Raw genomic sequence first — 17,921 nt, 5'->3', positions numbered from 1 at the left:
ACAAAGAAAGGTTTGCAGTAAAAATCACTATTTGTATGTGGCTTCTAACCTGATGTCCCCCTTTTAGAGCCCTTCATGAACAAAACTTCAGTGACTTACCTTTTAGAAGTTCTATGAAGATAGTAATTCATATGCCAGTTACACTTAAAAACAAATTAAACCAAAGAAACACAGAGTTCTGTGCCATACTTATTCTTGTGCTGTAGCGATCACTGTGGAGAAGATTTTCTTCAAATATAAAGGAAGTTAGTAGATGAATACTGGACAACAATACAAGAGAAGTCTATCTGTAGCCTTGGCTCTGTAAAAAAATCCCAACAGCTGAAGCCATTAACCATGCATTTATCACTGCTCTGACAAATTCTGTCAGTAACATAGTATCTTTTTCATCCAAATAAATCTACCTTTTCTCTAAATGTGTATACTTTGTGCATATGGTTTTGGGCTCTAAACTGAAGAGAACTGATTGGAAGTTTTACGATAAGCATCTGAATTCAATTCATTAACACTTAGAGAAGCCTTTATGTTTCTTAGTGCCATTACCATTTCAAATTTAACTATCAAGTTTGTAAGTTGCCACCAATGTGTTTTGTAATATTGCTCATGTTTCCCGAGACATGTTCTGAGATATAGTAAAAATCATTGTGAACCCCTTATGGGTGGTGGATCGCGTATTGTACTAGCTCATCACAACACTGTTTTAGTGTCTTTACAAGTGATGGATATGGTTTTGTGTTGGAGTTTTAAGAGAGCAATCTGTGAGTAATAGAAAGAGCTATATCTTTCCTCATAAACCAGTGAACTTCATCCAACTTGATGATACTTCACTGCATTGCAGGACAAAGGAGGGGCCTAAGAAGTTATTTCAGATGGTAGGAATCTAACACACAGGCTGCAGCTTCCCTGGCAGAACGGACCTGACTGCAGGATGCCGTGGTCCTGGCCTTCCTCCTTGTCCCGACTGCGTGTTCCTGCCCCCTTGAGTGTTTGACATTGTGATTTCAGTGCACAAAGACAGAAAAAACTAACCCAGTCGGAAAAAGTGAATGTTTTTCTGCTGGCCTAAGTTGTTGAAATGACTCAGGGGATCGTATGGAGAGCCAGATCCAATACAGAGGAGGGAGTGGGACTGTGGTGGTGAGCAGTTACGAATGTCTGAGGTTGCCATGGAGCCACAGTCATGGTGCCAAAATCAGTCTTTTCTTGAGGGAAAATGAAGTTTATAGATTTTCTTTGTGGTAGCAAATTTTCACAGGCTGCTGGATGAAATTTTGAAAGCATGCTTTTCTTTTAAGATAACTTATAGACATTATATCTATGATTTTAAAATTTTCACAGAAATCTCAAACGCCATTTAAAACAGACATGTCATGTAGCTAGTGTGTAGTGTTATTAACACAAAAAATCAGGAATTTATGAGAACCTATTTTGAATAATTTAATATATATACTTATGAAAGATGCTTTTGTAGATTGTAAAACAACAATATTTTTCTTAAATTGATGTGAATATCCTTCCCACAAATATTATTTAGAAACATTTCTACAGCATACTGTATATAATCTATAAAAGCACTAAACAAATATTTTGAAAATTACAGATTGAAAAAAGGGAGTTTGGGAGTGTGCTCTTCAACTCAGTGAACAAAGTTCAAAACATGAAAGGATTTAATCCAGTGTGGTTTTGAAGTCTGGCTTCTTTAGAAGTGTTTAACATACAAATGCATGCGTCTTTATGCATGTGTCTTTGTTCTGATCCTGAAGAAGCACCTTGATCGAAACATTGGATTATGTTAATCCTATTCTGGATTAACACAACTAGTCTATTACAGGCCTTCTCTATGAACCAAAAAAAAGTATCTGTTGTAAGTGGAAACAGAGGAAATCTTTGTAATTACTGTTTTAGTGGTGAATATATTTTTATATTTATAAAGTCATGTCTATCACAATCTCCTTTATCCACTTCTAGTGCATATTGCAGTCCAGACACAAAGTAGAAGTTTCAGACTAAGCAAGTGAAAAGAGAGATGCATGAAAAGTATGTGATATTAGCTGCAGTCAACTCAGTTTTGAGGCCAGTAGGAACTGCCTCATTTTGTTCATTTTTGTTTGGGGTTTTTGCTAAAATCAAACCTAAAAAATGAGAACCTTCTAATAATGACATTTACATGAAAGAACTCAGGAGACAAGTATGTTAACAAAACTAATGCCACTCTGTGGCTCTCTGTGTAGGAGAAATACCTTTTTGACTTTTTGTGTCTGTCTATATTAGGTCCAGTTAAAGGTAATAACAGTGTTCTCTTTTAGTTAATAAATTAATATTTCAAGAAGATAATTACACCTCACTTTCCTCCCTGTCACAAAAAATAAATCTGTTTTTGTGTTGGCCCAGGACATGAAGTCTGGTTGCCCTTTTGTAATGTGGCTTTTGATGTATTACTTCTAAGTGAATGTCTCTTGCTTTGTAGATTGGAAAGTCCAACTTATACACCGTCTCACCAACTGCATACACCCCAGCAGCCTTATTCATCTGTTCCAGGTAACAATTTACAAATGGGTGGAAGAGGCAATGAGACAAGTTGTCGTCTTCTGAGTAAATTGCTATCTTGCTTGTATTTATTCAAACATTATTTATGCAGAAATTACTGGGAGAGCTTTACATGAAAGGCTAATGAATGAGTTCTGTATTTTATGTAATGTACAAATGGGAAGTTTGTGTTTGTACCTCTTGTGTATATTTTTTTAATTTGACTTCTGTCTTGATTATGTGGGATATGGCTTACAACAAGTATTTGTAGTATATTTTAGTAGTCTTTGTAGTATATTTTACTAAATAGTAAGTTGTTTGAGGGATGAGGAGTATAATGTATATTCAGGATGAAATTGACTCAGTTGCTCTACTTGTATTCTCAATATAAAAACACTTTTTTTGCCATTACAGTGTTCTAAGTAGTGAAACAAACTAATTTGTTAAAGCAACAGAAGGTGATGTTAAAATAATTTTTCATAGCAGTTACTTTGGGTTCTATTTCAATTTCACTTAGGAGTCATCAGAAGGTCCACATCAATGTCTTATGTAGATGGGTATGTAGGGACATGGCCCAAAGAAAAAAGGTAAGTAGTCTTACCATATGAGTTGGTTAAAAAATGATTATGTATTGGTCATAAATAGTAATAAATGCTCCATTGTAGTTTGGATTTTCAGAATCCTGTAATAAGAGTTCTTGTAAGCAACTTGCAAAAGTAGGAAAAGAAAGAGAAAACTGTACCGTGGATTAAGAACTCGGTAATAGGAAACAAACTTCAGAAATCTATTTTTTACATTTAAATAAGATCTATTTGAGATATTTGAATTGTTGGCATTAAGTATGTTGGCATTTACTTATTGCAATCAACTAAAAGTGGTAAGAGTCATATGGCTAATGAGCTCAGTAGTATTTAAACTTGTATTATTTTGTGGATAGTAAGAACAATCAGGCTTAATGTTTTGTTTTTCAGTTAGACTGGTCATAAACTCTTGATCTGTAGGGTGTAAATTAAAGTTAAAATGGTAAGAGTTATAGTGGTGGGTTATTCAGGAAGTGTAAATTGTGTGTCTTTTCACACTTTCCTTCTGATCTACTATGGCAATTCCTATATTCCTGAAGTGCCCAGAATTTATTCTGCAGTAATAAAAAGCATTGGCTATCTCTAAAGAAAATGTTGTTGTATTCTATTTTATTGTGCATTTTTATTTATAATAAATATATAAAATATTTATTATTATTTATTATTATTATATTATATTACATTTGAAGCTAGGCAAAATACAGTACACCTAACAGTGCCTTTAATACTACAATCTTAAAATAATTTTTAAAATGGAATGTGAGTATTTCATTATTATTAATCATGAGTTGCTCAGTTATTTCCTTTATTCTAATCTCTATTAGGTCATCATTACATGGAGTTTCATTTGACATTTCTTTTGACAAAGAAAAAAGCATTCCAGTATCTACTCCAAACAGAGGAATGACTAGATCTGTGAGCAATGAAGGCCTTACACTAAACATCAACCGCATGCCAAAGCATATTAGAAAAAATCTGTCCTTCAAACCAGTAAATGGAGAAGAGGAAAATCAAGATATTGAAGAGGAAAAGGACATGATACCTCATAAAGACACAAAGGCCAATCAGTCTCTTAACACAAATCAAAGAAATGCCAATGAGACCAGCCACTACAGGTTTCCAAATGGAGCTCTGCAAAACAGGGCAGTCTTGGATGATTTTGGCAATCAGATTGAGACACCAAGCATTGAAGAGGCTTTGCAGATAATTCATGACACTGAAAAATCTCCCAGAGTTATCCAACCAGACCAAATTACAAATGGGTTCTTTCTTCACAATCAGGAAATGAGCATCTTGAATTCAAACATTAAACCAAATCAGTCTACTCCTGATATAATTACAGACACAAAAGGTGCTCTAAGTCCTGTGACTGACAATACAGAAGTAGATACCGGAATACATGTCCCTTCAGAAGATATACCAGAGACAATGGATGAGGATTCTTCTTTGAGAGATTATACTGTAAGCATGGACTCTGACATGGAAGAACCATCTAAATTTCTCCAGGATTATGACATGCGAGCTAGCAATCACAGAGATCAATTAAGTCCCTGTCCCAGCTCAGTAAGTACTAAATCACAGGCAGGCAGCAGTGCTTCCTCAAGTTCGGGGGTTAAAATGACTAGCTTTGCAGAGCAGAAATTCAGGAAGTTGAATCACACAGATAGTAGAAGCAGTGGAAGCAGTTCTCAGAAAACCACACCAGAAGGTTCTGAGCTGAACATCCCTCATGTGGTTGCTTGGACTCATATTCCTGAGGAGGCATCTGTTCCTCAAGGAAGAGACACTACACAGTTACTGGCTTCTGAAATGGTACATCTTAGGATGAAGCTAGAGGAAAAGAGGCGAGCCATTGAAGCACAGAAGAAGAAAGTTGAAGCTGCATTCACGAAGCAGCGGCAGAAAATGGGAAGAACAGCATTTCTTAATGTTGTGAAAAAGAAAGGTGATGGAGTATCACCTCTCCGAGAAGAAGCAGCAGGAGCTGAAGATGAGAGGGTATTCACTGACAGTAATCGGTTGAAAGAAAAAGAAACTCAAAAGTCAGATGTACAACCTAGTAAGACTTCAGAATTAATAAAAGAAAACCCTGAAAATTCTCATAGCAAATGGTTAAAATCTCCTGCTACTCCTATGGATGCTGAAAAGCAATGGAATTTAGCAAGCCCCTCAGAAGAAAATTTTAATGAAGGAGATATCTTAGAATATACAAAATCTATTGAAAAACTAAACTCTTCCCTACACTTTCTACAACAAGAAATGCAACGTCTATCCCTTCAACAGGAGATGTTGATGCAGATGAGAGAGCAACAGGCTTGGGTTATTTCTCCTCCTCAGCCTTCTCCTCAGAAGCAGATTCGGGACTTTAAGTCTTCATCAAGGCAAATGGGAACTCCATCTCCCATTGCATCTTTCTCACAAGAATCTCCTCGCTCTACACATCAATCTCCACAGTCTTCCAACAGGAAGAATGCCTCTTTTCACATTAAAATGCAAAGGACTCCTAGGCCAAACGAACTGAAAATAACACCTCTAAATCGTACCTTGACTGCCCCACGGTCTGTGGATAGTCTTCCCCGTTTGAGGAGATTTTCTCCAAGTCAGGTCCCTATTCAGACTAGGTCATTTGTTTGCTTTGGAGATGATGGTGAACATATAGGTGAACCTCAGTTAAGGGGAAATCTTTTGAAGGAAGTCAAGCCTACAGAAGACGTAGCAAAAGAAGAAGGACCAAAAGTGCTGAAACAGTGTGAACAGAAGTTGGAGGAAAAGGAGATTAAGCCTATTGAATCTAATGTTTCTGAAGTATTATCTCAGCCTATCACAGAAACTGTCTGCCTCACCCCAAATGAAGATCAGCTAAGTCAACTGATTTTACCAACACCAGCTCCCAAAACAGCTAACTTAATTGAAGTTTCCCTATCAGATTTGAAGCCACCAGAAAAAACTGAAGTATCTGTTGAGAAATATGAAGGTGAGAGTGATAGAGAACAATTTGAGGATGACCAGAAAGTGTGTTGTGGATTCTTTTTTAAGGTAAGAGAAATAGTGGGTGTGTATGTCTGCTGTTAAGCTTCCTTTGAAAGGGAGCTTCTTAATTCAGATATGGATCTCAGTGGTGACTTTCCATTGAAGTCAAAGCAGATGGTTCTGCAACTCTAAGTGTACAAGCATATCTTTTGCACTTGATGATTAATTTGGCATCATAAGAGTGGTGAGATTCTACCATACCACAGTTCTGAGCATGCCAGAGTATCCCTTTCCATTCATAGTTGTGGAAGAGTGCTTGGAGGTTTTGGTGAGGAAGATGCATGCTGAATGTAGATTTATTTTTAACATAAGCTCTGGTGACCTTAATTAAACATGCTCACATCTCATGCTCACTTCCCCATCCCACCCCTAAATTTAACTAAAAGTTTTTGAAGTACATAACAGCCTGCATTTTTTAAAATGTTGAATCTCTCTGAGTTGCACTTTGGAGAGCCTTTTTCCCTCTCTTGGAAGTATAGTCTTCAGAGACTCCCTTTTGAAGTTGGTATTTGGGAGCACTCCCTGTTGTCTTATTAAAGAGTTATATTCACACAGGCTTTTAACTATAATGCACATTGTAAGAGAGTGGTCTAGACACTGAAAGCCATCAAGATTCTGAATTTCCATCTTAGAATACCCCAAAATCTTGTATCACATATCTGAAATACGCCTTGCTTGTCTGGAAGCATTCCTCAGTTCTAACAAAACACCTGGTTTGATCAGCAGAAGTTACTTCTATATGCTGCATAGTTATTGCTTTTTGTGATAAATTACTTTCATCTCCATATACGTAAAATCTTCCGAAGCTGAATACAGAAGTTTATGCAGTGTGGGATCTGACTCTAAACTAAAATATTTCACTTAGCAAGTTTTCTCATATCAGTGTTGAATTTTATCTTTGAGTTAGGAAGGAAAAATTCCTTTATGAAAAGTTTTTAGTAGTCTTAAGAAAAATCTTTTAAAGTAAACTTATTTCAACTACTGCAAAAATATGTTAGGATATTGCAACCCAGTGTACAGAATTAAGTGTCTAATGACTTAGGAAAATCAGTTGCTGAATTCAGAGATCTTAATATTTTTGGGTCCTTTTCCTTCAAATATGTTGCTGCTAGGATGATCAAAAGGCAGAAAATGATATGGCAATGAAACGAGCAGCATTATTGGAGAAGCGTTTGAGAAGGGAAAGGGAGACTCTGCTTCGAAAGCAGCAGCTGGAAGCAGAACTAGAACATAAGAAGGAAGAGACAAGGTAAAACTACATGTCCTGATCCAAATTATCAGTAACAGTGAACGTAAAAATGTCTGGTTTAGTTTAAAGTGTAACTTCCATGTCAAAAAACTGCATCTTAATATTCAAGATATTTAATCCTAATCAGATGTGCTGAGGAGCCCACCTGAAGACACATGCCAGCTGGTCCTGCAGAATCAGCAGGTGGCATCAGTCTGTAGCTCAGGCTCAACATATGAGCCCTGCTGGCCTGAGTGAAGCTCCTCAGAGCACTACACTGCCCTGCACTTTATATTCTGAGGGAGAGTGTATCACTTTGGGCTTCTTTCTGCACAAATGCACAATGCTTACTCAGTTACAGCAGTCAAGCTAATAAACATGGTTTTGATTTTACTAGTAACGGTATCCCAAAAAGTTTAAACTGTCTGAAAATTGTAAAAAAAGCAAGTTCCTCTTACTGATGTCTGAGAACTCTAAAGTTCCAAAAATCTGATGCTGTGTTGTCCTCACTGTGCTAGCTAAAACTGTTAATTTGGAAAGTTTCTACTGCTGAATTTATCTGATAATTTTTTTAGACGCAAAACAGAAGAAGAACGTCAGAAGAAGGAGGATGAACGAGCACGGCGAGAATTTATTAAGCAGGAATATATGAGAAGGAAACAACTAAAGCTTATGGAAGAAATGGATACTGTCATAAAGCCACGTTCCCTCTCAATCAAACAAAAAAAGCCACGTCCAAAATCTATTCATAGAGATCATATTGAATCACCTAAGACACCAATCAAAGGTCCACCAGGTAACAAATATTCACGTGGAAAAAGAGTCTGTTCATGCTAAAACACCAGCTTGTTTTTTGGTACTAACAAGCACATGCATTTATTAGTGTCTTGTGCCAAATTGAAGCTGCACGTGACCAAACTGGAAAGCAAAATTTGCCAATAGAAATGAAAAGATGAATGTTGCTTACCTGCTATGCATGCATGCATATATTGACAAACAAAAAGGTTAACTGTATGAAAACCCAGTGGAAGCACCAACATGCGTTGCAAGTTTCATACACACCCTGTATTCTTCACTAATCTCTTCTTGCACCTGTAGGGCTAAGAATGAATTTAAAAATTTGGGACATAAGAGATCAATAAATAAAATGGTGATTAGAAGGTAAGAGTACTTAAACTCCCACTTAATACAGACAAAATTAAAGTAAAAAGATACTTTTGTATTTCATGTTTTTTTCTATTTCGCTCACTTACCTACTGTGTGTATAGTTATGAACATAGCAACACTAATCATGTGGAACAATTTAGCATTCTTTTAGATGTCACATAACTGCAGTAACAATTGGAAGAAGTATTGCCAATTTACAATCAGAAAAAAGTAATGAGACTGCTCAGTGATCCTTTTTGTTACAGCATCGTATAGCTTTGTTGTTCTGCTGCATTTTCTCTAGCTGCTTCCCTCCATCTTCCAGTGTAATTTAAAGTATTCCCTTAACACCTTCCAAGAATCCATCCCAAGCTTTAAATTAAGTCTCTTAAGCCTTCTTTCATGAGGACTTACTAACTTTGATTGCATTCTTTGATTTGCATAGTGCCAATATTCCCATGTCCATGCTTCACATTAATGCTTAGTCTGAGACCATCCCAGGTGGCTGCAAATGGCTGGGTGTCAGCAAGTATTCAGATGAAGTGCACCACGTATGCATGCAGGTATATCCATATATGGGTGTAAGAGTCTCATATATAAAAGCTCTTACCAACTTTCTGATGCTGGTGTTGGGTCTAATGAACAGACTCTACTCTTGGATAGGTTTATAAGCCTTAACTTTGTTTTTATCCAGGTTCACAGCTTTATCGTGTTTTTTCAGTATCTAGTCTTTCATTGGCATCGCTGAATACAGGGGACAATGAGAGTGTGCAGTCAGGCAAGAGAACAGCAAGGTAAAGCTAAAATAACTGTTTCATTTAATAAAATTTGATAATCAGCTATATAAAACTAGCATGAATTTTAAAGAGGTCATGTATATATTGTGTACTCCAAGAACAGGTATGTTTTCCTGATTTGAGACATTGATTGTTTCCACTGTCAGGCATTAGGAACCAAGCCATGATCATTTGTTTCACAAATTTTACCAAGTAAACCAGTTGGGCAGCTATAAATGAGGTCAAAACAAAATGCTATTCACACAGCCTCTTTAATTCACCTACTTGTATTTAAGTCTCAACTTGTGGATATTTTATTAAACCTGTATGCTACATGCAGCTACATAGCTTCTTTTCTTTTTTTAACATAGAAGCTTCTTTTCTGTTTTTTTTTTTTTCCCCTTAGCAGTTATACAGGGAAGTATTAAATGCTCACTAGGACTTCAGCCTTTTCCAAACACCAGAATTTATTTTGCATTAAAAATCACCTGAAAATGAAATAAAAAGAGATTAAAATAACAGAATATTCTTAATTTTATATATGAAATCTATATTATAATTCAGAGGAAAAATATTGTTTCTGTGTAACTACTTAATTACATTCAGAGAAATACTATTTTTTCATATAGAAAGAAAGTAGGGAAGAAAGGCAAACTAGGAAAAGGGGTTTGATAAGGAGTCCTACATGTTACGATATCACATCATGTTTTCATGGCCACTATGCATCACTCATCAACTCTGACATGCCTGCAGCTGGTTTCAGTTGACTTTTCGATTTTCTTGGTGTCTTGAGAACTGACTTTCTGGTTATTACATAAGAAAATTTAATAAAATGATCTAAATATCCTAACATCTGTTGTCATCTCTTAAAAATTACCAGTTTTAATTGAGAAGGGGTTTTCTTCCAGCTATATTAGCTATTAGAAAAGGCTTGATGTTGCTTATCTGCACAGATTTTACAGGAGATGACCCCTATCTATGTAGTTTTAGTTGTACAGTGCTGTAGTATGCTTGTAATGAACAGTACATCTTCTCTGGCTTTGGATTTGATTTAGGGGGTTGAGACTTTTAAAATATGATAAAATTCAGTACAAACTGCTGAAAGTAACATAGTTGAAAGAATTTTCAGTATCTTTCTAGACCCATACTTTCACTGTTTTCTTGCATCAGAATTGTCTTTTGATGATGGCATTGAGTGAATTTCAGTGATACCTTTGAGGTCTCCTTCACGCAGGTGCTAATCACAAAAGGTGTAGGATATACGATAAATTCAATTTTCATCTACTACTGATTTTACTGGAAGTTGGTGTGCAGATAAATGTTATTATAATACCACTTTTTTCCTTATTCTTTGCTAGTAGTGCCTTTCTTCTCAGTTAGAAAACCTTTCATTCCGAGCTGAAAATTTGACTGGCTTTTACAGCAGCCACAATCAAAAAAACTTTAAATATCTTGTAATAATTTAAGAAAACAAGACTTTTAAATGCAAAACAATTCACATTTGAGTGTGGACACAGTCTGAAGAATTATAGCACCAGAAGTTACTGCTTGTGAAAACAAAAATTAGAAAGGAAATTGTTTTGCTGTCTTAAATACAGCAGTTCTCACTGCTAATTGTTGTAATGATAAGTGTAAATGAACTAAATTTTTACTTCACATTCATCATTTTATCAAGAACTGGTTTGTTTGCTACATGAGATAACATTGTTTTGCTAGTACCAATGTAAAAGTAACCTGAATTCCCACTTAGTAATAATATTCCACAGCCTAGAATATCTATTAGGTTTCTGTCCCTCAGATGTAGCCCCAAAAACTTACTAACATCCAATTCACCTAAATACCAACTTCTTGCATCACTCTAAATACTTTATATAAAACATGAACTCAGTTATCTGTTAATTTCTTCTGTAAATATTGTGCATTTAGGTTTATAGTTTACAGTTCAAATCATTGTGTTCTACCTTAATACAGTTTGCCTTCCTTTCATATTACAAGGCTTCTCTGCTGAACATCGTAATTTTTTTAAATAGATTTTAAAATTAATGTTTAGGTCTGAGTCTGTGGAAGGATTCTTATCTCCAAGTCGGTGTGGTAGTCGTAATGGAGAAAAAGACTGGGAAAACGCATCTACAACTTCTTCAGTCGCCTCTGCTACAGAATACACAGGTCAGTGACAACAATATTCAGAAAAGTACCTGCTATTAGTAGTTCTATGCATGAAAAGTTTTCAGTTATCTTTATTTGGTCTCCTAAAACTTGATTGAGGACACTTTCATAGAAATGTTACTTTCACCTCTTTTAAAATAGAAGGTAATAATACAAGGTTAAAATTTTAAATCCAAAATAAAAGTACTGACTCAGTAGCATTTGTGATAACCAGAATAAACTGCACTTAGGCTCAGAACAGCAAATGGGCTCAGAGGTCACTGTGCACTTCAGTAGTCTCTCTAGCAAGGCAAGAATAGTTGAAATTTAAGCTCAATTTAGATTATAAAAGCTCCGTTTTTGCCCACCTAATATCACTTTACCAAACAAAGAGTAAAGTAACGCTGGGTATTTTCAATAAATTTTTAGGGATATCAGGTTCAGTTGATGGGCCTGCATAGCTCTGTCTCTGCTGGCAAATGTTTGTTTAGAAAATAATCTTACCTCCTTTCCACTGAAATGATTACAGTCTGGAAAGGAAAAGTGTTAATTCTGAAAATCAGAAAGTACTTACCTGTTTTTAAACCATTAAACTTCAGTCAGTTTGTGTCAGTTTGTGCCACATGCATGTCAAATTAAATTACAGGAAGGATAGCGAGACTTTGCTTGGGTGGTCTTGCTGAGTTTTCTCATGAAGACCCATAGTGCTGAAGATTGTCTTTTAATGATTATTATGTAGAGCTTATTTTTAAATGAAGGCATATACAGTTCCTAGGAATTGAACAGAAGGCTTTTTTCACATGTTTTAGTATCTTCACTCTGTCAGTCAGATTTCATACAGCTTTATTTGTGTTGATTCTAGGCTTTTTTTCCCAAAGCATAGACAAACTGAGATTTAATCTTAAACGTAATTGGTAATTGCCTGTATATTATGTTCCTTTCTGAGACTTGGAATTGGTACTTACGTGTTGGTTTTTTCAAATGGTCTTGATACAAGTATGCATATATTTCAGAAATCAAAACAGAGGAGATTTCTCCTTCAACCAGATGAATCAAGTCTTTTTACAGACAGAATAACCTTACAAGTGTCAGGCCAGATCTTTTACCCCTGGTTTTGGGTAAAACATTTCTGGAATTCCAAGGTGGACAGGCTACAGTTACTCTAAGCACTGCATCAGCTTCATTGTTATACCTCTCACCCTTGAAATCACAGGTGTAGATGAAGAAAAAGAAAGAATTTGCTCCCTCCTGGATGACTGAAATTTTAGTTAGAAAATGCAAAGTGTTTTGTTGTTCTTAGAAAAATCCTCTGAGAGAAAATATATTTACCAATAATATGCCAATAATAATGATTTAATAATGAAAGACACATTTGTAAGCAAATTCACTAACAGCTGAAAGAATGACATTTTATTTGTTTGTGAAATTTGTGGTCTCTAGCCTAATTCTATTTTATTCCTGGATTTGTATTTTTATGCATGCAGAAGATCCATACCAGAAGTGCTTCACAGCATTTAAAGACTGTTGGTTTATTGATTAACTTAACTGATTTGTCATTCCTCCTCCATAGGACCAAAGCTCTTCAAAGAACCCAGTGCTAAATCCAATAAGTATATAATTCAGAATGCGCTGGCACATTGCTGCTTGGCTGGAAAAGTAAATGAAGGTCAAAAGAAAAAGATACTGGAGGTAAGGGTATTTTTCCCCTAAAAGCATAAACACCTAAGTCAAACCACAGTCGGTATTAGGAAGACATTCAAGTATAAATGCAAATATGGAAAGGAATCTTCTCAGGTTATGCCAGCTCTTAGTGAAAGGCTTGAGTAACTTCTGTGACTTGCTTGCTGTGTAGACAGAAAGGTTCTCGAGTACTGTAGAAACAATAGCTGTTGCATTGTACGTGTAGCACAGGAAGCTGAATTAATTGACATGTTAATTAATAGTTACTGCTTGTTTAACATGGGAACTTCAATATGTAGACTTTTATAATTTGCTCACAAACTTGTTTTCTGTAACATGAAAAAAATCCATCTTATACATACAGATCCTCGGATTGGGACCTTTAGAACTAAAGCACAGCTCTGTCATGAACAGAAAGAACTGAAATACGTCTCTCCTAGGCTTTTCTCCAGTTCCCAAGCAGTAGGGCAAATTCAGGACGATCTACTACAGAAAGGTGCCTTCCAGCCTTTTCTCTTACGCTGGTATGAACCTTTCTGAAGATGCACAAATATTGTAAGGGTGAGAACTCAGGGACCAGAGTGTTTTCATGCAAAAGGAATAACATGGAGTCTGAGGGTTGAGAGTAATGGGACTGTTCCTTTTACCAACTGTGACAGAATTGACAGATTAAATAGATTTGCAGATTAAAAAGAACAGAGATACTTGGAATCTGGATTTAATTCCTTTTCCAGAATAAATTTCACTACAGTATTTCTTGCGCTTTCTTCTCTTCGTAATTCTTCTGCATTCATGACTAGATGCTGCCTTCTCTGTCTTTCCGGCTACTTTTTGGAAATAACAAGTGAGAAATCAAGACAACTCTTTCAGTTCAAGTAACTGGGAGCATAATAACCCCCAGAAATCTCAGGAAAGAACAGCTGTAAAAAGGTCATGCTTAACTCTAGGATGCAGCATATGTCACTTGGTAGAAGCTGTACATGTTCAGGGCATATGTCCCGTATAAGTTGTGTTGGGTGGAATAGGAATCTGAAGATTCCAGCTAATAAAGAACCTTTGCTTAATACACTTCAACTGACGTCATGGTTTGACTAAACTTGAATGGGTTACGGATGACTGAAACCCCATTTTAGCACTGGAGGATCTTTCAGGCATATGTAGACATATCTAAATTTCCTGTTCCCAAACTTGCAACTATTAGACCTGCTTGATGAAATGGATCAAAGAATTTTTATTTGGTCTACAAAAAATTTCTTAGGATGTCTGTTCTTGAGGTACAAGTAAGCAAGTATAGCTGAAATTGTCTAAAATAAATAAGGTTTTGCTTGAGAAAGATAGCTAGCTACGTTATCAAAATTCAGATAGGTGAAGCTTAGCAAATTCTAATGATTGAAAATAAGGTCTTTTAGTTAGACATAAGTTTCAGCTCTGGTAGAAAAAAAATTCAAAATGACAATCCAATGATTTTGAGTGTTTTCTAACTACAATGCAAAATTCATATTGTGAATCTTTTTCTTTCTTTCTTTTAAAGGAAATGGAAAAATCCGATGCCAATAATTTCTTAATCTTGTTCCGGGATTCAGGCTGCCAGTTCAGATCCCTGTATACGTACTGCCCTGATACTGAAGAAATCAATAAATTAACAGGAATAGGTCCCAAATCTATCACAAAGAAAATGATAGAGGGACTGTATAAATACAACTCTGACAGGAAGCAATTTAGCCACATACCTGCTAAAACTTTGTCTGCCAGTGTTGATGCAATTACCATTCACAGCCATTTGTGGCAAACCAAGAGACCAGTAACTCCTAAGAAACTTTTACCCACCAAGGCATAGTAGATGGGAAAAAATTTGCTTCAGACAATTATAATAAACTTGCACTTCATCTTTACTGCCTATAGGAAATAGATTTCTAGTTGCCAACAAGACTCTTAGAACTTAAAACTGGACACCAAGTTCTATTATAATGTCCAACTGGAATGTAAACACAGTGTTTAGGAGTGCAGAAGATTATCGCTTACGTGAATAATTATGAGTGATTACGGAAATGTTTGACTTGTGTGGAGATTTGTATGTGCTAATACAATATATAGAGTATATTTGCTCTGTATTTTGATTAGATACACTGAAGCACTGAATGTTCCTCTTTAGTGACTCAAACTACATTTTTTTACATCTGTTGCCTTATATGTTTGTATTTGTGCTTGTCTTGAAATATTTTTTTCTTTCACTAAAGAAATACTTCTTAATATTCTCAGTACCATTGAACTTTGCATACTGACTTACAGTAAAGACTAAATGATGAGTGGTATGTCACTGAAGAACAGCTGAATGTGTCTGTTCTGCAAGATCATTATTGTGTGCTGTAACAAAATCAAGATTTATTCCCCTGAGTATTTATAATTCTTTTTCAATTAAGTAATACTGATTTGCTTATAGACTAAACGGTAAAGGAAAAACCTTTGAACTGCTTGAGGTTTTCTTCAGATGAATTATTTAACGACTCAGGGTATAGTTAGGTGATGCAATTATTCCTGTTTCAGTAAGTTACCATCTGAGATGTAATTACTGACCGTGTGCATGTTCACAATACCATTAAAATACAAAGTAAAAAGATTTGGCAGACCTCTAAAACAGTTGAAGCAAATGTGCATTATTTTGCATTGTTCCAGATGAAGAGTGAGCACACGGTCAGGTACTGCTTCTCCAAGGAAGGAATAGGAACTTGTGAAACATTCAGAGCTAGATCCCTGATGTTTGCCTGACAGAACACTAAAAATATTCAGAAGAATCACAGAATTTGCTAAGTCACAGATCTTTCAGAAGTCGTGTATCTAATTCCCATTGATTTCAAGATCCAGGCCACTGTCTGTTCTTCCTGCCTTCCTGCTCAGGCTTAAATCCATTTTCTAGGGAATAGACATCTGATAATTTTCAGTGTGTCTTAGTAAATTGTTTTCTTGACATGATCTAACCAATGATGTCTTGTGACATTTAGTGATTTTTAAATACATATGGCAAAAAAGCCTAAATGACATTTCAATAAATTTATAATATGACCATTTACAAAAACAAACTCTAGGCATATTTCAGTATTATTTATAAAGGGCTGCATTTTATTTCAAAACAGTGTTTGGTTATTTTATAGATCATTATTCCGTTTCAGTGTTTGTTTCTCTTATAATTTGCTTTTAACATAGCACTGTTCTGAAAAAAAAAAGAAACTACAAACTTGAAGCCTCCCCTAAATCTGTGGCTATTTTGATAATGTACACCAGAGGATTTGTTGGGGGAAAAAAATCTCATTCTCAGGAAAAGACTTGAATGATTTGTGATTCTGTTCTGTTTCAGTGTTGTGACAACTACATTAACATAAGACAGTATTGTACTATAAGTATGTAGTCCATTCTGTTTCATGGGGAGACTAAAACTATGTTCATATTTCTCTCATTAAACTGCTTTGAGAGAAACTATGCCTCACTACTATGATGTGCTCATTTACTTATATAAAAGATGCACAGGAATGAGATGTCATTAAGCAGTTTAGAACAGTCCTTTTTTTAAATTATAAGGCCTTAGGCATCAATGCATCTGGGTTACAAACATTTTCTCAAAAATGCTGTCAGTTTTACTGTAATTTATGTTCTTATATTTATGTATATTTGTTAAAACTGTAAAAAAAGAAAAAACACTTTAAAATACATGTTTAATATGTATGTGGCTCAAAACTATTTGTGGCTAGCTGATTCCTACTGTTTGCATGTATATCACCAGGATATGTAACTCTTATATTTCAAGTGTATACATATTGTGTATATAGGTTATAAATAATATTAAAAAAGGGGAAAGAGGGTTTGCACATTCTGCCTGTTAGACAGTTCCTACAAGTAACATTGTAGGAACATCTTGAATAACAATATGAAACTGTATATAATATACAGTGATTCAAGAAACCAGGAGGTTGGAATTAACTGATACACATATGGTGAATAACTTCAAGAGAAGATTTATCATGGGAGGCTTTTTATTTCTAAAATCTGTACTATGATGTAACTGAAGATTTGCAACACCATAGAGACACACGCATCAATCTAATCAAAGTGAGCTTAAATACATGACAGGAATTCTTTGAGTCATTTTAAATATATCTGAATGTATTATGAAATTTACCTTTGTCAACAGGTTACAGATTTGTGCAATGTCTAAAAGCAGAATGTGAATAATGCAGTTGAAAATTTCATTGCTCGCAGTATAAAGTTTTACTTAATACAGGAAAAGTAAAGCTAGATACGCTTTTCCTTTTTAAGCCTGCAAATTTTCTAATTACAGTGGATCTTTGGTTGGGATCATGTTTAAAAAAAGAAAAAAAAAAAAAAGAAAAAAGATTTAAAAAAGGAAGCTTTCCATAAAGGCCAGTATTTATCACTGACCTTTTCAGAACACACTGGTGCTTTCATCAGGGGTATTATTATTGTTGCTATGACTGAATTGCCAAACTCTCGTCTTAGTTTTTGGAGCAGAATTTCATATTCTAACAGTCATAATAGCTACTGAAATATCTTTTTTTTTTTAATGTTAGTTTGACTGTTAGGTTTTATTATTTGGCTGTTTAAAGCCAAATTCAGCTATTTAATTATGATTTAATGAGCACTGTTGAAAAATGTACAGTGTATTGTGTGCTTACTTGTCCACTTCTATGGAGCATAGCTTCCATATTTTTTCAAATGCTGTGCTGTAAAATATTGTCATTGCTACTTATGTGGTACAGTGTAGTTTTTTCCTTTCATTTAAATAAAAGCATGGCACCA

The 17,921-nt window shown here is 35.3% G+C and overlaps 1 protein-coding gene across 5 annotated transcripts in view; it reads left to right on the top strand.

Moving 5' to 3' along the window:
* Positions 1 to 17,921, top strand: part of CAMSAP2 (calmodulin regulated spectrin associated protein family member 2) — a 92,857-nt gene extending 74,936 nt beyond the window's left edge. For 3 of the 5 annotated variants that reach the window (XM_072866525.1, XM_072866527.1, XM_072866524.1), the window contains 9 exons: positions 2,468 to 2,538; positions 3,044 to 3,113; positions 3,932 to 6,143; positions 7,250 to 7,386; positions 7,941 to 8,161; positions 9,206 to 9,305; positions 11,338 to 11,453; positions 13,003 to 13,121; positions 14,644 to 17,921. In XM_072866525.1, the coding sequence (XP_072722626.1) occupies positions 2,468 to 2,538; positions 3,044 to 3,113; positions 3,932 to 6,143; positions 7,250 to 7,386; positions 7,941 to 8,161; positions 9,206 to 9,305; positions 11,338 to 11,453; positions 13,003 to 13,121; positions 14,644 to 14,949 (3,352 nt within the window). In that variant the 3' untranslated portion in view covers positions 14,950 to 17,921. The remainder of the gene's footprint in view (positions 1 to 2,467; positions 2,539 to 3,043; positions 3,114 to 3,931; positions 6,144 to 7,249; positions 7,387 to 7,940; positions 8,162 to 9,205; positions 9,306 to 11,337; positions 11,454 to 13,002; positions 13,122 to 14,643) is intronic. The other 2 variants (XM_072866529.1, XM_072866526.1) reach the window with 1 other exon arrangement.

Source organism: Ciconia boyciana, chromosome 7, assembly GCF_034638445.1.
Source record: "Ciconia boyciana chromosome 7, ASM3463844v1, whole genome shotgun sequence".
Lineage (NCBI taxonomy): Eukaryota > Metazoa > Chordata > Aves > Ciconiiformes > Ciconiidae > Ciconia > Ciconia boyciana.
This window is presented reverse-complemented; position numbering and strand designations above follow the sequence as displayed.